Source organism: Anarrhichthys ocellatus, unplaced genomic scaffold (genome assembly GCF_004355925.1).
Source record: "Anarrhichthys ocellatus isolate YVR2014 unplaced genomic scaffold, GSC_Weel_1.0 scaffold18, whole genome shotgun sequence".
NCBI lineage: Eukaryota > Metazoa > Chordata > Actinopteri > Perciformes > Anarhichadidae > Anarrhichthys > Anarrhichthys ocellatus.
Genome location: NW_022280048.1, coordinates 4,705,269 through 4,727,747, shown reverse-complemented (window position 1 = coordinate 4,727,747; position 22,479 = coordinate 4,705,269). Strand labels below are relative to the sequence as shown.

At 38.1% G+C, this 22,479-nt stretch overlaps 1 protein-coding gene across 1 annotated transcript; it reads right to left on the bottom strand.

The window, feature by feature from the left end:
• Positions 1 to 2,068: 2,068 nt before the first annotated feature.
• cnih2 (cornichon family AMPA receptor auxiliary protein 2) lies at positions 2,069 to 12,907 on the bottom strand. The gene is made up of 7 exons (XM_031857411.1): positions 12,895 to 12,907; positions 10,945 to 11,192; positions 8,695 to 8,763; positions 5,814 to 5,861; positions 3,908 to 4,020; positions 3,686 to 3,829; positions 2,069 to 3,518 (listed from the first exon to the last, which is right to left on the bottom strand). Exons 1-7 carry the CDS (start codon positions 12,905 to 12,907, stop codon positions 3,491 to 3,493), a joined length of 663 nt encoding a protein of 220 aa, XP_031713271.1. The 3' UTR covers positions 2,069 to 3,490.
• Between the last annotated feature and the right edge of the window lie 9,572 nt (positions 12,908 to 22,479).

Here is a 22,479-nt window from a genome sequence, read left to right as displayed (position 1 = left end):
TACATCTCTGGCGTTGGCAGAGCATCATGTCTGCAAAACTCCTCACTGATGGCAAAAACACTGACCCTCCACAGACAGGAAGCAAGAAACTCTTTTTTGGCATTACTGTTTTATTAGAATACGGCATGAGAATTGTTTATTAACTGTACATCATAGTGTAACCTAATAAATATAAAGTAATCCACCAAATTTACTGTAGCGTACATTGATGATGAATGTATAAAAGACAGATACAAATAGATATACTTAAATACAGTTTTCTAAAATGCTTTGTTCAGAGCAACTACATAATGACATTCAACTGAGCTGTTTTCTCCTCCGCATGTTCCTGTGCTTTATTAGTGATTGTCCATACACTCACATTGTTGGCAGAGTTTTGAGGTTTCAGAGTCCTGTGATTACTTTCATGGGAGCATCATTTTGCACAGTATACTGTCTACTGTGTGTCTTCAGGAACACTGACAGACAGTTGCTTCAGTCAATGTTGTTGCTGTAATTTGGTTGAAATTCAAATCGCACAAGTCGTTTGAGTTGCTCCCTCGAAACTTTTCATTAGTACCAAGGTGACATGAAACAGACTGGGATAGACAGGTGTAGGTGTGTGTGTGTGTGTGTGTGTGTGTGTGTGTGTGTGTGTGTGTAGGTGTGTGAGAGATGAGCTGTTTTAATTGGTGGCATCTCATTCATTCATGATGCAACTACTGCAGCTGCACCGAGCACAAAATGTTTTTTAAACTTGAGAATCTTTTGCAGTGAAGCTTATTATGTAATATTTGTCGTAAAAGGTAAAGCATATGTACTGTATGAAGCAGTTACTACAGATTCATGTTGAACATCATTTCGACAGCGATGATCACGTTTTTTAACATGTTTTGATTATTTATAGATTTTTTGTCTTGTTCTCAACAATCCTATGAAAAGACCAAAACCAACAATGCCTGCGTAGCAATAGCTTGATCTAGCTTATTCCTGTGTGACATCTAACTGTTAAGATCACATCAATGACTACGTTGACCTGCACAAAATATTCAGCTATTCGGAATATTGTCATATTCAAAATAATAGTGGAATATTGGTGTGCATGTAAACGTAGTTAGTGAGCCACACTGTTAAAATCAGTGACAAGTTCCTTCATTACGATTAACATGGGCGCTGTTGTTTGTTTTGAATCAATCCCACGTACACTGTCTTGTGTTGCAAATTCTTGTACAAGCAAATATGTATTAATCCGCTGCTAAAAACAGTCCCCAAGAAATGCTCTATTTACTCCTCTTGTAGTGACATATCCTAATAAACTAAAATGTCCAGCTGTTTTAGTAAATTATTCACCTTTAAGAAGTTTGTAAAGATTTACATTTCAGTGGAAACAAATAGTTTTGGGGCTCCCCAGAAAAGGGAAGTCGAAAAATATTAACACATTGTTGGTTTTAGTCTTTTCATGGTATTTATTGACACCAACTAAAAAATAGAACAATGCCAGCCTTATCCTATAGCCCAATTTATATTGGTATCCATTGTTGCTTCCAATTAAAATGCAGTTAAACCCATCGTAAATATGCTTACATGCGCAAAATGTAAAGCAAAATATTTTGTGCAGTGAGTCTTTGTTTTGTATTTAACTTTCCAGAAGTTATTTTGCCGATTTAAGAGTGAAAAAAACCAACAAAAAAACAGTATCAGTACCAATATCAGGGACACAACCACTGTTGAATCATCATGTAAGCTCATGATGAGGTAGGGATTTTAGTTGTACATATTTTGACATAACTCTGAAACTTCTTCAGTTGGCTTCAATAAGACATAATTTATATAACTGAGACCCACAGACGTGTCATCACCACCGTTTACTACACGTGGAGCTGGCGTATGACAAACATCACACTTTGTACTCAGGCTCCAGAGTTTCTGTTTTCTAAGGATGTTAAAATCACACATTTGAACCATCACTTATCTACTAATAGATCAAATCAATGAACATGTGATAGCAAAGGCAGCACCAGCTGAGGTATGGCTTGCTGTTTACAAATCTTGGTCATCAGCAACATGAACGTCTTACGTCTGTCCCTTCTGAAGCTGTGTGATTGTGTAGACGTATCGAGATGACGTCAATGTCTTTACACTCCTGAAATAACTAAAACATTGTCAAACAGAGTCATTATTGTCTCACTTGTGTCCCACACACTGTTATTACATACACTGAATAACACTGCATCGATATGTCTTATTAGTCATATCACATTGCTAGTTTGCTGTTTTTAATTGCTTTTTGTACATAAGATTTCTATATTCTACCTCGGATCAGAGAAAAGTTGCTGAGCTAAAATGATTATAGTATAAATGCAGATAAAGATTAAACTGGAAATAGGGATAAGGCGCTCCCTGCCCACTATAAATACAACAGAACTAAGCTTTTTTTGTCTATTTTTTTCAAGAAAGAAAAAAACATTTTGCCAAAATGAAATGTGTGTTACAGAAAGGAAGATAAAGACAATGCACGACAGTGCCTTATCATGTAGATTAGGATACTGCATCATCATGTTTTCTTTTCACGTCCTAATTGACTTTTAATTTGGCACAATGTTTTTTTCAGACATAGACGTTTGGCATTAAATGTCTGAGCATGAAGCTCTTTGGAAAGCATGAACCTAGGTTGTAGCATTAAATGTGCCCTTACAGCAATGGACATACTTATTTTGAATACACGTTACAAGCACTGACCCTTGCAGTCAAACTTATGATTAATTCCTTATTTTTGTTACAGTGTGTAAGTTGACTTTTGGCAGAGGCTGGCATTAAAGAGATGTGTTCTCTTTAATGCCAGCCTCTCTTTGTGGTCTATGCTTTATCTCAATCGTGGTTAAAAGTGCACACACCAATCTGTTATTTCCCTGCCAGGCCCTCTGCATTTCATACAGTGCTTTCAATCTCTCCCGTATACATTTTCACTTGCTTGATATAGTTTTACATACCTATAAAACAATCAAAGCAGTAGTTTGAAATTAGAGGTGGCCATCTTGGTAAATATACGGAATGATACCAAAACAATCCTGCTTTTAGTACATTTTGAATCAATGAATACAGACATATTATTTTGTTTTTCAGCCCCTAAGTGTTAGGAGATTCACAGTGAGTTGAGCGACTGGATCAGTAAGAGCAGCATGGGAAAACTCCAGCCCTTCAGAAATATATTGTTAGTTCGTATAATTGGTCAAAGGCAACACACCTGCTGTGTCCTCTTTCTCTTTCAATCCTTAGAAACGTTGTCCAGTCGTCCAAACAGCAGTATCTGGGACGAAACAGTATTATCGAGTTCAGGCCTTTACATTCACATTATCACTCAGAATGGTCTTCTGGTTTTGTCCAAGGTTAGACTGTTGAAAACCCAAACCAGTGATGGCAAGGATGGAGAGAGGAAGAGTTTATGTCCCCATTTGTTCCTCTGTGTCTTTCTTACAGATACGTCCTTTTATTTGGCCAGATATCCTGTCTGTTAGAAGCTCACCAAGGCGTAGACCATACTTCCGCAGGAAATAGACCGTGGCAACAGATGGAAACATTGGGAGAAAAAAGTAATTGTGCTGCTTTTTGTGCAATAAGTTCATAAAGCATTGCAACAAATCTGAAAAGCGTCACTGAAACCTAATGAAGTGACACTTCATTTAAAAGATTGTGAATTTGAACTGACCTGTAGAGATAATAGAAGAAAGAGAGCAGATAAAAGCCCATCTTACACCAGGACTCCTTCTGGCAGTAATTGAGAATGTCTGCGTTCATCACACTGACAGGGTCGTACATGACCACTGACCCGTCAGCTGGCCGATGAAGGAACCTTAAAAAGAAGAGAAGTTAGGCTCACGCTGGTGCTGGATCACCAGAAGCTTGTCAGACATCTTTTATGAGACCGTACCTCCACAGATGGTAGAAGAGCAGCGGGATATTTAGGCCAAGTGTGACCCACTCTCCAGCACACATGAACATCAGGCAGAAGAGCCCGTGGATGGAGTACTCTGGTACCACCAACTAACCAGAACAGACACAGGGAGTCAGGCTATAGGTCTGCATATAGCCACAGTAATCAGTAATCACACTTCAACAACTGCTGGGAAAACACTGAAACGCTCATGGGTTGCACGTTGTGATTTAACTACAATCTACAAAACCAGAATCACACTGCGAGGCAAACACTTTCACACAGAGGGTGTTAATGTTACTCATAGCTCGCTGCTTTTACGAGTGCAAATATAGTTTAATTAATATACAGAAGACTGGTTTTAGAAGTTAGTATTGATGTAGGCTAATTTGACATAGATGGTTCAGGTTGCTCAGACAACTAACTTGCTTCCAGACCTTAGAATCAGTGAGGTATTATAACCTTTTAAATTGCTGAAGCAAACTCGTAAGCAAACAGTCGATTATTCGCACATTCAGCTGATACAGAGCAACATTTGTAATCATTTGAAGTCTGCTATTTGGTCACGTGATTGATGTAAGTCCAATATTCAATCTATTTTTTTTTACCTCGGTTTTGGTCTCCACCAACTCCAGAGGGAAATATCCGGCTCTTCAGCGGCTAAATGCTCCACTATGTTCATGAGCTAGTTGCTGTTAATTGGTGCGGAAATAAAAATGTTGATTTTAGCTGCTTTAAAGAGCAACAATCAGCATTATTTTTTGTTGACACAGCAACCTTTTAACTGCTCCAATCAATATTATGTTATAGTCTCCCTTTGACTGACAATATTATCTATGGGACAGATATGTGACCACTTATTGATTGGGGCAAAATAACCCTCCGAGCTGGGAAGCATGAACACATTGTCAGAATAACTAATAAAGTGGAAAAAAAGAAGCAAATGAATCTGATTACCAGGCTAGATTGATTCCCTTTCAAAATGAAAATTGATTAGGTAACACTGCATCATGTTTCGCATTATGGTTTACCTAAATAAATCCATGATGAAGATGTTAAGTGTACCTCCTTTACAGTTAAACAGTTAAAGACACTTGAAATTGTATTTGCCCAACATAAATTTGTGGCATTTAAATAACTCTGTGGAAAATAAATTAAACTCTGTCAATCAGTCAATGGCAAATATATGTGAATCAGTAGCTAAATATTGGTAAACCTCCAATTACCATTTTCCTCTTTTTGAACCGAATATTACATTTTTCAATTCAATTTAATTAAATTTATTTGTATAGCCCAAAATCACAAATTTACCTCAGAGCGCTTTTACAATCTGTACAACATACGACCCCCCAAAAAAAATCACTATTCCTGTGACAGACATTTTTAACTGACTGTTCATTCAATTAAATCATAAAAACATTCATCTTTACACTGATGTAAAAATATATTATACAACATGGGCCCCAATAGTACAGTTAGCATGCTACCTTCCCTAAAGCTCCTCTTGTATTGTGTTTTTTTTGTTGATTTAATAACTTGAGCTTATTTGAAGTCCTCTGTTGTACCTAATACTGTTAAACATGTTCCAGCACAAGCATGTTCAAAATGGCCTCCACAGCATGTCACATTTCATATCAGGATCATTGAATTCTCTTTCTGAAAGTCTTGAAATGAGAGAAGAAGAAAAAAACATCACCACACACACAAAACCTGCTTGAACTGTTCTCCATCTCTGTGCGAATGCAGAGCGGTGATGGTGGGTTGTGGAGATGGACTACATGTGAAATGAAACAGCGTGAGTCATGGTCCTCACAATGGTTAGGAATGCAAATGGTCATGGTTGCCTGAAGCCCCTCTGTTTTATTCTTCCACCAACAACAGGTAACGAACAACTAGTACTCACTCTGCGGAGCAGGTTGCAGATTCTTTCAATGTTGAGAATCCTTTCCCTCTGTGGAGACAAAGAAAGTCTGATGAACAGTCTGCGTATTTCTTCATCCTCTTTACTAATTATGAATAGTCTATCCATGAAAATATATCTCAAGGCAGAAATAAGACATGCAAAAAATAGACCTGGTGAGTGCTTTTACATACAGAGAGATTCCTGCTTATTATTGTAAAAGACAAATCTGAACAATACATATTAATTCTCTCTCGACCCCAGCCACTAAAAGATACTCAACTAAAAATAATGAATACAAAAAAAATAATCTTCAGTTATTTATCATTATATACTTTAAAATATATATTTTAAATGCAACTAAGTACGAAAAAAAGAAATTATGAGAAAATCAGCACATAAAGACATTTACATTTGAAGCAATAAGCACAGTGATGTTTGGTGCAGACATGTTTGCATTAAGGCTAACAGTTTTGAGTCTTCTGAGAGCCATGAGAGAGGGCTCAATGAAAACCATCCATCTTTTACTAGCCAGCAGTTTGTGGCCTCTTAGAGTGGTCTTTTATTTTGGTGTTCACTGATTCGACAAATGAGATGTTTTGCTGTAGTTCATCGACCTAGATTAATCTGGGTTCAAGCAATAGTCAGGGAATTAGCCGACGGATTGTTAATTAAATGGTTGGCTTAATTTTTTAAAATATAAATATATCAAATAGATAAGCATCGTGGATACGTTTAGCGTGTGTAAACCATACTGGTGTTTGTTGCCTCTGTATTCACTGAAGCCTCAGTTGGAAATACTCTCATACTAATGTTGTGACACATTGAGGCATCTGTCTAGTTACAGGATGATGGCTTCCAGTATTGAGGCCTCTGTGATGTCCGTTCCCTTCAGCCCAAGCCACAAGCTGCACATTTTATGAAACTGTGGACATAAATTCAAACTCCCCCGGTGATCTGAAAGTGGATTTTGCCCTGAATCTACAACATCCGGCCTCCAAGCCAGACACAGCATCACTGCCTATTTGCAGTTGTTGGTGTTGGTCGATGTCATTTTCCTCCCTTTGCTTGCTTTGTGCAGTGCATCCTTCCGCGACACTGGGATTTAAAACACAGAGAGCACAGTGCTCGACCTGGGAGCTATGCTACTGTACAGTTTTTAAGGTTTGTAATTGCACTTGAAATTGTTGTCCTGCAGTAACTCTGCTTAGATTTTACAGCATAAAGCCTCCCTGAGATGCCCTAATTAGTGTCGGGTCATATAAACTTCACTAGGAATTTTTAATTGTTCCAACAAGGGAAACACACCTGAAAACGAATCAAAGACAGTGGACATTTCACAATATACAGAATAAATGAAACAAATGCAGGGCAACGAGTGCTGTCAAGTAGAATAATTACAATCTTATCGCGTAGCTGTGAGAATAACAGCCTTGTAATTTATTAATGAAATATCAAGAGCTTGACTTTTGTATTTTGCCATTTCACAGAGATTCTTACAACCGCGATGGCTTTACACATAAACCTGATTCGGAAACACGTGTTTAGTTTCTTCTGTTACGATGTTTCATGTTTTCTTTTTTCAACCAATATTTGCTGCTTTTGTCCGTTTTGTAGACAACGGCAGGTTGAGTGAACACTTTGCTCTCTGCTAACATGAGAAGTAATCACAGTTTCTTTCCCAAGGCTGTTGACATGTATGTCTTCTTCTGTTTGTGCAGTTTATTGATTTTGCGAGGGGCTGGCAGCCTCACATCCTAGCAGATCATGTTCTTTCTGAACACATCTGACATGCTGACTATTATAGGTTGTTCGTTACAGATTTTAAAAAAAAGAAAACGGCTGACGTAGCCTTGGTCAGTAGCCTTGATACGTACCCTTCCTGTTGCCAGGAAGCTTGTAATGCTCACTATTTGTTAGCACTCCATCTTTGCCTCAGGGGAAAGATAATACATCCACTTTGAAGTGATTATTCACATCAGCATTTATTTCAGGGCTACTGTTTTGGGTTGCATTATATTTTACAGGTGTTGCAGTTATTGTGTCCACCCCCCTGTAGCTGGCGTGCCTCCACACTCCCACAGTCTGCTTTCACAGTTTCCTCTCCCACTCCTCATCACTATCTTTGCAGTTCAGATGCAGGTTCACATGATTGCTAGAACATTAGTTAACTTGTGAAAAAGACATTCACAGCTGCTGTCAACTTGCTAAATTAATAATGGCAGTCATTATTGACTCATGATGATGTAATTTTATGGTTTTGCAAAAAAGATTGAGACAGAGATTTTCAAATGTGACTTAAGTCGAGTCTTGTACACTGAGGTGAAACCTCGTATCTGCTCTTTTATTGTTGCGACTGCAGAGTATCTCATTATATGAACAGCGTCTTCATTTAATTGATTAGGCAAACGAGCCTCTGTCTTTAAAAAAGGTTGATTGCTTCAATCTGCATACAAATGAGTGTTCAAGGCAAATGCTATAGATGCTACGAATGGAAGCTTGGAATAGTAGGATTTCTATTAAAAGTAGTAGAAATATGTGATGTTGACGAAATGTAGCTGAATAAAACATTTGAAAGATTTCATTTCAGGAACAAAAAACCCTCATTTACATAAAATGAGTGCTTGCTTTTCCAGTATACGATTACAGACATTCATGGCAGTGTACTGTTGTTTTTTCATGAAAGGACCTTTTTTTTAATAAACTCAAAGTCAATATTACAAATTTAAGGTCATCTGCAACATCTTTGGAGGGAAACCCTCAATTTGTTCTTTGCATTTTACGTGCAGATCATTGAATGTTCTTGGAACTGAAAAGAAGGGATTTCTGTTTGCACACGAGCGTTTGATGATTCTTGAAAGAAGGGAAACAGCAGGGTTCTTACCGCTCTGGTGGGATTGCTCTGATCAATGGGGTTTTTGAAGTCCGTGCGAAGCTCATCAAATGCAATGATCTGAAAAAATAGCAGATACTGTATGTTAGTTTGTTTTCAAGTAGTTACTTTTAGAGCACTAATGAATGCACATACTGTAATATGTATATTGAATAAAGACATCATTGTTAACTTTTCAACACTACACTCAAGTCTCAGCCTCTTGTACAATACTGTCATAACTAACCTAGAACAGCATACTGTACTGCACACCCGCTGCATCTTGTACAGCTGCAGCCACATTGTTCACATTGCCCGAGCACACAAGGGAATTCATGAATGTGTACATGTATAATTACTTACAGCCTGGCTCTTTCCCTTTACACTGCTCTGATATGATTCATGTGTCATTATGTAGTTTCTTGCTATTTAAGAAGCTCCTCTTAAATGATATGCCAGTCTCTTTTAATTAAGCCTGATCATACAGTTTACATTAGCAACTGTGGAACATCCATTGAGACGTACGCAGCTGTCGAAAGAACCAATTTCTAATGATAAATGCATTTATTTAATCACAATCTGGCAGGATTAAAACAATCACTTCACATTCAAAGTTATGTTTTGCAAAAGTAGATATATTTAAAATGCAAGACTTAAGAAATATGCTTTGTTGGGTTTGTATTTAAGAGGATCATGGTCTACTCGAGATATGTATAGAATTTGGCACTATTTCGTTTTTTTGTCCTTTTTAGTAAAACTAAATGTGACCATAGAGCAAATAATGTCATTGTTGTATGTATGCTAGGCTGATAGGTTGCTATCTGCTCCCTGTGAGGTGAGTATGACTACTATTGTTTTCTCACCAGCTCCCTGATTAATAGCTCTATAAAAATATAATAATTCTTGGTGTAAAGACCACCCGCCATGCTTCTCATCATTTCAGCTTTTAAAACAGCAAAGCTCACCTTTGACTGCTCATTGAGAAGCAATGAAAAGCAGACATTTTTTTGCCAATAAGTGAGCGTCTGATTTGCGTCAACAATGATAATATGAAAACAGATCCGTTTAAAATCGTAACAGTCCTGGAGGTAATTTCCCCCGCACGAGTCTAGAAGGCTCCCCCTCGTCTTCCTCCACACTTAGCTCCATTGTAAACAGATGCAGTTTCCATGGCAACATGGTGAGCCCCTCAGTGGGCTCCATGGTTACTATAGCTGTGAACAAACATTCTGATTGGTTGAGAGCCAGATAGAATTGGGGTGCTGTACCCGTGGGTGGAGGCAGACTGGGGGAAGGGGGGAATATAATCGTAGTTTGATAAGCGTTTCCATCACATGGCTGAACGCTGAGCCAGACACACGCTTCTGATCCGTCTCTTTCACACACAGACACACTGACTGACTCATATGTAGTCTCACCCACTTAGTCAATTGCTACGTTAGTCATTTCAAGTCTTATGTTCATAATGATGTGTTTTGTATTTCACATTATTCCTGCCTCCGTGGACCCAGTGTTAAGGGCGAGGGATCAGTGCTTTAGTGTTTGTTCTGTCTGCACTCGTGTAAACCAGCAAGCCAGAGTGCACCAGTGCCCAGCGATATCTGTGCAAATTCCACTCAAAATGCCGCAGGCAGACAGATTCACAACAAGCCTGGCAGTGGGATTTATGATCATTGTGTTTTGCCACCTCCCTGTACTCATTTTGTGCAGTTTGCTGAAGCCTGAACACCTGATCTGTTTATTGGCAGTTAGGTTGCTTTACTGTGAAGGGATGGAATCTGTCTTTTTGTTGAATATGTCAGAGTCAGACAAGCTCAGGTTAATTATACTGGCGATAAACCAGTATGTAAGCAGGTCACTTAGTCACTGTATGGAAATCGATGAAAAACACAAACTAATTCCGCAGCCTGTGTTTTAGGTCCATGCATCTCCTCTGTGGTCTGTTCTGTTTCAACCAATTATTACTTTGCAGCTCGGTGTTTGGTGGCTTTTAAGCGACAATTCAAAATGTCAGTCAGGTACAATTAGACTGAGATTCAGCTGACACATTTATGCATGCCATTACTTCTAGAGTACCTAAGCGAGGTGTGTGTTTGCCGTGTTCCTGTCAGTGTTGTACAACGGTGCGTTGGTGGATGTGTTTTGTCTGCCTGCGTGGGATGGAGCGTGGACCTTCACAGGCCCTACATGTGTCCTATTTTAGTTTCAGTGTGTGTGTGTGTGTGTGTGTGCAGTGGCTCCAGTGTGCATAGTGCTACTCACCTGCCATATGACAAAGAAGATAAGAGCCGCGCACAGCACCAAGGTGAGCATGTAGCAGAAGGCCGCAAAGGTGAATGCCACGGCTGAGCCGGCCAGCCTGATGCCGGGATGGGTCGAGAGAGAGAGAAGGGAACGAATCCCCTGCTCTCTATCTCTCTGGCTATTGCTCTCCCTCCTTTTAGTGGAGGTTAACGTCTGTTTCCGCCTCCGATGCAAGCGGAGTCTGTGCCGTCCAGGTGGGTGGATCACTCAGTTTTCAGGGAAAATCAATAATCATCTTGGCTTCCCTGCTTGCACTCATGTCTGTCTTTTTGTGTGTGACAGCAGGACGACCCCTGCCTCACTTTTGATTAAGGAAGCACTTAAATGTCTTTTCACAGCCACAGTTGTCCGTCGTTGGCCTGGTGCTCCTTTTTTTTCAGCCTCTGACAGGCAAGATGTCTGTCTCCTCCTCCTCCTCCATGTAGTTTCTCTTTAGACGAAGCCTACACATTTCTTTTTCTCACAGTAACGCAAGCCACAAAGTGTCTGACTGACGCGCCGACAGAAGAAGCACAGGATTCTTGTCGATACTAAGCACAGCACTGTGTTTTAATAACAGTGAGGATTACCGTCTCAGATGGTTATGGCTTGTGATAGTTTAGGAGTTTGTTGTATGGCTTTCAGTTCATCTGTTGCTCTGAATCAAGAACACCATTAATGACGCATATTTCTAAATCACATTTAACACAGTTGTAAACAACCATAGCTTGCAGATTACCCGTGAGTTATAATTTACAGAGCAATCTTTTGGTATATTACTTATTTTATTACAAAATTTGGGGGAAATTATTTATTCACCACCACATGAATCTGACAATTTGCTGAAGATACAAGCTATTGCTTTGCACATCAGACAATTAAGACAGTTATATTCTGACAAAGCAAAATTCTGGTGATTTTGCAATAAACTAATATATTATAAAATAATTAAATAATAGTTACGAATCACTGAGGGAGCAAATATTGGAATTGGCTTTCAAATGAAACAGCTATTTATCATTACAATGCGAATATCACACACCCAAGAGGATTACAAATACAAGAGTACAATATTGATAATAGTTTGAGTTAGGATGGATCAATATCTTGACCAATCTTAATATCGAGTAAAGAATACCTGTGTCTGGTCGGAGACGTGTCTGCCACTGAACAGTCCACTCTTTCCTCGTCTCTGTCAATTTGGGTCGGCACCATGTCAGAATTCTCTGCTGTGCATCTTTCTCTCAGACGCATCCCTCAGATTTCTCCAAAAACATTCAGATTTGTCTGCTAATGCGCAGGATAAATTATTAAAATTCTGGGTTGAGGGGGGGGAAGAGGAAATTTGAAACAGAAACCTGCAGAACATCTACATGTTGAGTCTCATTTATTCTGACTTAGAAATCTCTTCTGTTCTTAAGCAAAAATCTCCATCGCCCTCAGAAGTCATGAGTTAATTAGTCCACCTCTCTATGGTCTCCCCCTCTTTATTCCCCTTTCTTTCTTCCTTTCTATAGTCCTCTTTTTGATCTCTTCCAGAGATTTTGAAAACAGACCTGAATGTGTTTCCTGAGTCTACTGTCTCTGTCTGTCTCTTCCTCTATTTCTTAGACTGCGAGAGAAATATTTCTATCACCCTTGATGTTATAACGGTCAACCAATAGCATCGCTCTGTCTCCCCCCCTCTTATTTGCTCTCTCTCTCTCTCTCTCTCTCTCTCTCTCTCTCTCTCTCTCTCTCCCTCCTCTCTCTCCTCCTCCTCTCTGTCTGTCAGTCGCCCTCTCTCTTGCATTTAGACATTTCCATAATCCCTTGTTCCCCAGGGAGTGATGAGGGGGCAGGGCAGGCTGCAAATATTTTTCCTTTTGTCTGCCTCTGTCTCTCTCTCTCTCTCTCTCTCTCTCTCTCTCTCTCTTTCCATTTCTCTACCTCCCTCTGTCATTCCCTTTCACCAGAGCCTTCAGTCATCCGTCATTTCATGAAATGTACTGTAAGTCTGTTTCTTAGAGGGTGTCGCTTTCAATCAGTTATTTCTTTCAATTCTCCGCACTATTAGCTATTCAGTCAACATATATTAAATTGCACAATTTCATTTTTTTGGTAATTCTCTCTGTTTTCCAGATTATTGAACAGACTTTATCAACCACGGTTGCCATCTAATGCACATGACTGACACATCTTTCGGTGAAAGTATAGTATCACAGATTCTCCATGTTAATCTGGACAAATACCAAAGTCTGTGAGGATCACCTGCATTACAAAGACACCCTATTGTTTACACCTGTAAAAACTATTTTTGGCCACTTGGGAGCAGTGTAAACAAGCTGTAAACACGCATGACTTAATTGACACTCAGACAGTGTCCATGTCTGAGTGTCAATTGGACAGTGATAATAAAGTCATTGTGTAGTATGTCGAAAAAGTAATTAAAAAGTCGTATTAATGTATGTCCGAAAAAACCCCATTTAATAGTCATATTTATGTATGTCGAAAAGAGACTAAAAAAGTCATGGTATAGTAAATATGTGGAATAAATCATGATTGAAAAGCTTCTGTGACTATCTCTCCTACCTACCAGGTGGCCCCGTGTCCTGTGTGCAGGCTCTTCATCTTGCAGGATCTGGTTCGTCAGCTGATGTGCCTTGTTTGGGTCCTCGTGTGAATCAGGCTACAACTGCTCACCACCTAAACATGGAGTACTGAATTACCACATTTGCAATGATATTTTTGGTTACTTCGTGAATAAATTACTATTTATTACTTTTATGCTTAATGGTCTACTATTTTTTGCAGCTTTTTGTTGTTCAGCTGTAACAAGTCATACAAAGTCAAAGTATGTCAAAAACAGGATAAAAAGTCATAGTTTAGTATGTAAAAAAAGTCACAAAGAATTAATAGTATAGTAAGATGAAAAAAGTCACTAAAAAGTCATAGTTATAGTATGTTGAAAAAAGTCACACAAAAATCATAGTATGCCGAAAAAATGCACAGTATGCCGAAAAAAGTCATAGTGTAGTTAATCGAAAGAGTAATAAAGTAGTTGTATAGAATGTCAAAACAAGTCATAAAAAAGTCATAGTATAATATGTTGAAAATAGTAAAAATCAGACATAGTATGGTGTGTCATAAAAAGTAAGTGTATTGTATGTCAAAAAAAGTAAAAAAAAAAATCATATGTTGAAAAAGTCACAAAAACGGCATTGAATATTATGTTGAAAAAATTTCAGAAAAAAGTCATAGTATGTCAGAAAAAGTCATAGTATAGGTAGTCGAAAAGTCATAAAGATGTCATTGTATAGTTAGTATGTCAAAAAAAGTAAAAAAATATATAGTATAGTACACTGAAAAAAGTCACAAAGTATTAGTATAAAAGTATATTATGTCGAAAAAATCATGAAAGTCATGTATATTGTTGAAAAAATACATATTTTGGTCTGTCGAAAAGTTTTAAAAAGTCATAGTATATTATGTCGAAAACAGTCTTTAAAAAGTCATATTAATGCATGTCGAATTAAAAAGTCATTGTATTTAAAAAAGAAAATCCTATTTTAGTAGGTTCAAAAAGTCATAGTAATGTTTATAAAAGTAATTTCAGTCATAGTATGTCAAAAGACGTCATCTGCTAGAATGCACTACTGTTTTTGTTTGGCATTGTTTGTCATTAGTTTGTTGTGTAACGAATGGTCAAGTGAATTTTGTTATGCATCCCTCTGCATAATGCATAATGACAATAAATGATCCTTGAAAAGTAATGTATGTTGAGAAAAGTCACACAAAATTCATAGTGTGTTTGGTTTGTTTTAAAAGTCATAGCATAGTTTGTCTAAAAAAACCCTGAAGGTTAAGTACGTGGGGAAAGTGATAACAAATTCATAGTGTAGTACGTGGAAAAAAGTCATTGTAGTTAAATCAAAAATTAAAGTCAAAGTATAGTATGTCGAAGAAAAAGGCATGCAACAACATGTTGAAACAAGCTAAATAAGTCATATGGTATGTTTAAAAGGCATAAAAGTCATAGTATAGCATGTCAAAAAAAAGAAAGTCCAAATAAAACACTTTACAAATGGGGGCCAAAATAGAAATAAAAAAAAAAAACATACATCGTAGAAATAGACAATTACGCAATAATGAGTAAATTGGTTAGACATTAAAAGCAGACTTGAAAATAAATGATTCTGAGGTCCGGATGCAAGTGGGAAGAGAGTTCCAGAGGGTGGGGGGCAGCGGCAGAAAAAAGGCCCCTTCACCCCAGGTTCAGTGCTCGGTCCTAGTTGTGAGCGTGAGGAGGTTAGCGGTTGCCAATCTGAGGGCACGCAGGAAGGAGTGAGGGTAGGTAGTAGGTGGCCATGTTATGGAGAGCTTTGTAGGTGATGATGAGAAGAGCTATTTAAAAATATTTAGAAATCGCAGTAACGCATGTTGAAAAAAAGTAATTAAAAGTCTTAGTAAGTAAAGCATCTCGAAAAAGTGATACAAAATTACAGAAAAAAGTACAGCATGTCGAAAATGGTCATGACTGTCGGAGTGGATTTTGTTGACAGGACATAAAAAAAGTCAGCATTTCAAAAAGTGTCACAAAATAGTATATTAAAAAACATCACTAAAAAGCCATAGCATACATAGTATGTCGAAGTATTTAAGAAAAAGTCAAGTCAAGAAAAGTCAAAAAAGTTATATTATTGTATGCAATAAACATAAGTGTTTTATGTCAAAAAAAGCCATTGTATAATAAATTTTAAAAAGTGATAGTATATGTAAAAAAACCTCCATGTGACAACTTAAGATGAACCGATACAGGAACACAGGAGGTATAAATAAGGACTCACAAATGGGGAAGTGGGAGCAGGTGAGCAGGAGGTCTGGTAGTTACGGGGCTGACAAGAGAGTAATCAGGGCGGGGCAGACAATCAACAAAGGCGGGACAACGCACAAAGGCAAGTAAAAACAAACACAGGACACATGAGGCAGAGAGACGATCTTTCACCCAGGGGACCACTGGCGGTATATGAACTGTTAAATGAGGATATTTAGCTTAAACAGCTGTCATAAAAAGTAATTGTATCGTATGCCAAAAAACATTTCATACAAAATGTTTTGTCACAAAAATTTCATAAAAGGTATGTAGCATGATATGTAATAAAAATGTCATAGTATAGTATATGTCATATTGTAGTATGCCATACAAGTCGTCAAGATAATCAGCCATACAAAAAGTAATATGTTTTGAAAATGTTGAATACAAAGTTGGGTTGAAAGAGTAAATAATTTGCTGCTTTGTGTTGAGCCATTGAGATTCAACGTTTTAAACGATCGACGGGCACGCTGTACAATGGTTTAACCACACTGACAATTGAAAGCGGAGAAAGAGACATGCATCCCTATGAGCAACAATTGAATACAAAAAAATCACCAGTCATTGGTAAAATAAACTGGAGGCTTAGCATCAAAACGTGTGCAGATTTAAATAGGAACAAGGTGTTCAGTGTCAGTGTTTCACAACAATGCCTATAACAATGGACTGACAAATCACAGTTTAAACCTCTTCAATCCAACGGCTACCATACATATTATAACGGTACAAGTACCGTTGTTCTTCAATAATGATCTGGGGTCACTTTCTGGCGAATCAAAAGGTGTTTGGGGGAAAGAATGGTTACAACAACACTCTGCCCGATCATGTAACTGACTAATCGTAAGTTTTAATCACTTCTTCTTTTGGGGCCAAAACAATTTCAAATGTAAACTATATATTTGTCTGAATTGTACTCTTTTTGTCTCTGTTAAAATTGTCATTATTGAAGACCACAAACTTTTGAGCGATAGTGTTTGAATATAAAGTGATCCTTTGGTCACCTGATTGATCAATGGACTGTGTATAAAGAAAGTGGAAACAACCTCAGACAATAATTAAGGCAAAACATATGGGTGGAACACCCTCAGTGCATTGCATCATGTACTATGTAAATAACGAGGAGTAAATGAACCTCTTGTTAATGCTGGATGGTTTGTCACTTGTCTCATTGCTGGTATTAGGCTGCCCACTAGTGGTGATGATGAGTGACTGCATCACCCGTATTTTCCACATTCCTGACACACTGCAAAGGCATGACATGAAATCTTGTGAGTGAAACCCCAAAATACTTGATTATCTGCTGAACACATATGCTGCAATGTGGGCTGATGTGAAGATATTTCTATTTTATTCATAGTTCAAACAGAAATGTTCAGGTAGACACACTAATGATGATATCATTTATCATATTTCAGTGATGGAAATACTTAATTCTTACTTTACTTTATTCAAAACAGCTGGTAACTATATGAGAGAGGCATATGGGGAGAAATTAAAATGGTTTATATGTGAGTAAAAGTACTAAATGAAATGTTACTGCTGCTCTTTATGTGAATGTGAATGGAGAGGCCACAGCTTTTCAGCCTTTCAGCCAATTGTGCAAATCTCAAAATCATGATAATGTTTATGTCAAAGTAATATTATTCATCTTATTATCACAAGTCTAACATTAGCTTGTTTTGTTCACTGCTGCATCACTGAAAAATGGCTGGTTCAACACAGTTAACATCAAAAAGCTCAACAATCATCTGCATTACTTCAAAATGAAACTCTTCCTATTTTTCAAATATGTTCACGGTTGGACTTTTGTCATTTCTTTTGACTGTTACCGCTTCTAAATCATTTTACACACCTGTTAAAATCTGCATGTGCAATTCCAACAACATTTTCATTAGTGTATTGGTGCAAAATGAACACTGACACATTTTAAATTGTCCACAAGATGGCAACATAGGAGCAGCAGAAGCAGCAACAGATGGTCATATTAGGCGTCTAACAGCAGTATTGATCTTCAAATGAATCACTCTCAAGGCAGAATTCTAAGTACCGCCAGTGGCTTTATTTGCTGTGCAATAAGGCGTTGAGGCATCCATGCTAATTCATGTTGCGAGGAAAGCATCCTTATTGATAATTCAGATGAAGAACTGCAATAACACTATTGCTGTGTGGAACATAAGGATCACTTTAACAGTGAAAATAAATCTAAGTAAACCGAGAACCTCCTGGAGTTTCTTGTCCAACAGGATTTGTTTGTATCTGTAAAAGCAATGAAGTGAACAGCTCACAGGTTTGAAGATGATGCCCTTTTGGTTTGTTGAGGAACAAATAAGACACAAACAAGGACGAGTGTGTTCATGGTGTGTTTATTGTGACCTCGTGGCAACAAGGGTACCACATATGTTTTTATTGACCTTGATTCTGAAGACAACAGAGAATACATTCGAATGATGTAGAGCGACAATACAGCAACCGGTTTACTGAACACGAGTCCATTTTTTAACGAAATGATTCCGAGAAAAAAAACAAATACACAAGTGTCTGCCAGAGAGAAGCTCAGCAGGACTGTAAAAACATAGCAGCGGAATGGTTACTATAGCAACAAAAACAAATCCGGGAAGGTTGCTTTTCAGCCTTTAAGCAAAAATGAAATGTGTTGTGCTCTCTCAATACTGTCAGGATCAGGGGTTCTCCACCTTTTGTAACTTAATGCCAACTAGATGGCGCTCTATGGGCCCTGTGTACCAGTGATTGAGGATAATTGGTTTAGATAATGCTAGAAGACGTCTCCGTGTTTTTATAGAGGTTAGCTGCTGTTTAGCGATCATTTCTCTTTGGCAAAAGGTATCATTAGTTCTGATGATAATCAGATAATAAAGCATGAAAACTACACTGAGTCTGGATGAATTCACATGTATATTATAACAATGTGTTATGTGCGTTTAACTAAATATATTCCAGTAGATGTCCCTCTCTAAACAACAGTGAACCTCACTACGCCTGACAAAAATATGGCACCGCTTCGTTTTCACAGATACTGAAGTTTCCATCCCACCAGATGGGCGCTGTTACCAATCTAATACATATTAAAATGGTAAATGGCAAATGGACTGTACGTTTATAGCACTTTTCTCATCTTCCAACCACTCAAAGCGCTTTAACACTACATGTCATCATTCACACCCATTCATACACTGATGGAAAGAGGCAACCATGCAAGGGGCCACCTGCCCCGACAGAACTATCTGATCATTCATACCCATTCATACACCGCAGGAACAGCCTGCAGGAGCAATTTGGTGTTCAGCGTCTTGCCCAAGGACACATTGACATGGTCTAGCGGAGCATGGACGACCCTGCTCTACCACTGAGCCGCAGTCGCCCAATTAAGAAAACAAAGAAATTGAAAGGCGAAACAGTTTGACACGTTGTCAAAGAGGATAACAACAGATATCCGCATTTACATTTTTTAAAGTTATGAGCAATTTGAGGATTTTCTTTGCAATAAGGATACACTTCTGTCATACAGAAATACTGTATCTGTGAGGGGAAAATTAAAAAGGGCTGTGTTGTCGTCCAGCCACCTGTTGCCATTGACACTTGTGGAGTTATATCTCTGAGTTCATTCTCTAAGATTCTGAAATGTGTGCTTTAACTTCTCATAAATCCTCATTTCATTGTCTTACTTACTTACACAAAAGGTCTGCGATCAAGGTCAACATAACACCACCTGACCAAGCAGTACTTTCTGGCAAAGTTTTACCCACGGAGAGATATTTTGGAAGGGCATGCTTCCACAAATTCTGGCGTTCAGATTCTTATAAAATAGTGTCTTAAGAGAAAGATAAGTTGAGAAAATAGCAAAGATAAGATAGCAAACACTCTGAGGAGAAGTCATAGGGAAACACCTTTAGATTTATTTTGAGGTAAGTCAACTTCCTAGATCAAACAGTTTAATAGCTATCATTATGTCCCATAAGTTGTAAAGTGCAGTAATAGCCGAATCCAGAATTATGTTCCTCAGCATCTAAGCACCTAAGTTACAGAGGGTGAATGGCCTCCAACTTTCTATTTCACTCACAGAAACCCACACGACAAGTTTTTGTTGATGCTGCTGCAGATTGTGTGATTCTGCACCCCTCATGAATGCAAGTTTAGAAGACAAAAAATTTGAGCCACTTCACAAATAATGTAATTCAGTACAACTCTAACTACGACCTGAATAATAAATATAGCATTGAGTTTAGATATGACCGACAATGTCACCAAACCGTAACCTTTTTCTTTTCCCTTTAACGTGTCTCTCTCAGTGTTAAAGGAGGTCTGCGGTCGTGTCCACGGTGCAGAATGACAGTGTCAGTGAAATATGAAAGATGGATAGTGACATTGTTGGAGCTGACTTGCCTGTGATGGACATATCTGCTAATTTGAACACATTGGAGAATGTGATCGTTTGTTTGCATCTAGGGAAGCACCTATCAGTATCATGGGTTACACTGAGCAGCACCTCCTCCTCTCATAACCTTACATCAGAATCTGCACCCATTGAGTAGCTTTAAGCATCTACACGGGTAACAGTACAAACATTTCCACGCTTCATTGTGTGATTTTAAACCGAGTCCTCTTTGCAGGAAAGAAGATTCCAGTGTGCTGCACCTCCTCATGCTGTTTGGGGTGTTTCCCCTCCCCCGGCGTTTTCTGTCCTCCAGATCTCAGTCTAATCTCTTTTATTTCTCTCCCAGGTTTGCCATAATCATGGCTTCAGGTGGGTAATCCGCAGCCTCTATTCGATTATTGCAGGCAATCATCCACCAATAAAAACTAAATTAATTCTATTCAAATGAAAGCTATACTTTTAGCTTTGCTAGCGGTGTAGCTCCAAGGATGACACTTTTGTAGTGTCAGTCAGCGGTTTTCTAAGTCAACAACTGGTGGATGCTATACAGACATTCATAGTACCTAGTGGATTTATGCTAATGATGGCGGTAATCACCATCGGGTCCAAATTGCCACTTTTCTAATATTTCAGTGAATGACTGAACATGTACTTTGAAAGGACTTTAAACAGAGCATGTGAGCATAATATGCTACATGTCATTTACTAAATGCATGCAAGCTAATTGTTAGTAGGGGTGTCGCAATATACCCGAATTGAGGATAACCGTGGTATTTGAGAAATTAAATATTGATATTATGTTAATAATACACATTTGATATTATTGTGTCTTCTTAAATCTTGCCATTGTATACTTATGGATACAGATTCTCTCTTCCCCTCCCTACACCTGTATTTTGAGTGTAATTCATCTGCCAGAATGTGACAAAACACACAATAAACAAAGTTAAAGATGGATTTGAACAATAGCGTTATCATTTTTTTTCTAATTATTGATTGGCAAGATATTGCCATGATATTGGTATTGTGAATTATTTTGGTCACAATATTGGTGTGGTGAAAATCTGATACAGCCCTAATTGTAAATATGAATGTTCAAATACCTTTAGACTTTTAGCTGTTAGAATTCTAAGGAGCCAGTACAGAATAGATTAATAAAGGTTTAGCATTCATTAAAAGGTGATCCAGAGATTTAGAATTGCATTTCCATAAAGTTAACGGACTCATAAAATAAATATACATTTGAAAAAGAATGGTCAACATCTGTGCAGCAAAGGTAACGAAATCCTGACTTTTAGCCCCAAACTCCAAAAACACTGAAGTCTACAATTCCCATAATGCAACTCAATTGCACCTATTGGACTATTGGACTTCATGCCTAGACTATCACAGTATTGTTGCTGTCACAGTTTTAGAAGTCTAAGGCTGTGTTCTTAAAGTCACTCCGAGCTCCCATAGCACTCAAAATATTAAGCAACGCCAACTAGGTTACATTTTCACTAATTGCTAACCAGTTATAGCCTGTGTTTTCTGACTATTCACAGGCATATTATTAGAGTCTCATGTCTCATCATAATCACTGTCATCCACACTGACAACAAGCTCTTGCGTAGAGACGCTTTTTCATCCATTTGACCTTACCCGTTCGTTAACTCATAGAGATATAGATCGCTCTGTTTCTTCAAACAGCGCTCTTATTTTAGTGTAGAGCCTCAGTTCGTGTTGACGAAAGCACCCAAAATCAGGATAACCTCGATGACATCACAATGACATCATCTGGGTTGTTTTGTCAGACTTTATACTGTTAACTGACTTTATAGCCTCCATATGATCCGTAGACTGACCTTTACGTTTTAAATTGGTGTTGTTTTTTTCTCTGGCACCACCAAAAGGCCAAACTTTACATATTACTTTACCCCGCCAGTGGTAAGGATCAGAATGGCAAAGTTGTCTCACACACGCAGTCATCTTGTTTTGCTGGTGTGTAATAAACATGAATGCTATTAAGCCTCCTTATTCTCTCCTTCTCTCTCTTTTCTTTAAAGTCAAGTTTAGTTGTATTTGTTTTCCCCTAAATGATAGATCCAGTTATTATACCAGTTGTATGGTATGTATCAAGAAGTCAGGGTAAATTCAGATTATGTGTTTTTTTTCTCTCTACCAAGTCTCTGTGTATAACCACTCATAGTATAACAAAAACCTCCAACACACAACAGACCTAAAGCAGCAACATCTGGGATTTCTGAATATCAGATATTTAGCTTTTAAC

What these genes read in the sequence shown, in the direction of transcription:
- cnih2 (XM_031857411.1), bottom strand. An exon ending in AGAGCAATCCCACCAGAGCG is followed by an intron (nt 5,862 to 8,694) that starts GTAAGAACCCTG and finishes TTGTCTCCACAG; the next exon opens with AGGGAAAGGATTCTCAACAT. An exon ending in CTCTTCTACCATCTGTGGAG is followed by an intron (nt 3,830 to 3,907) that starts GTACGGTCTCAT and finishes CTTCTTTTTAAG; the next exon opens with GTTCCTTCATCGGCCAGCTG.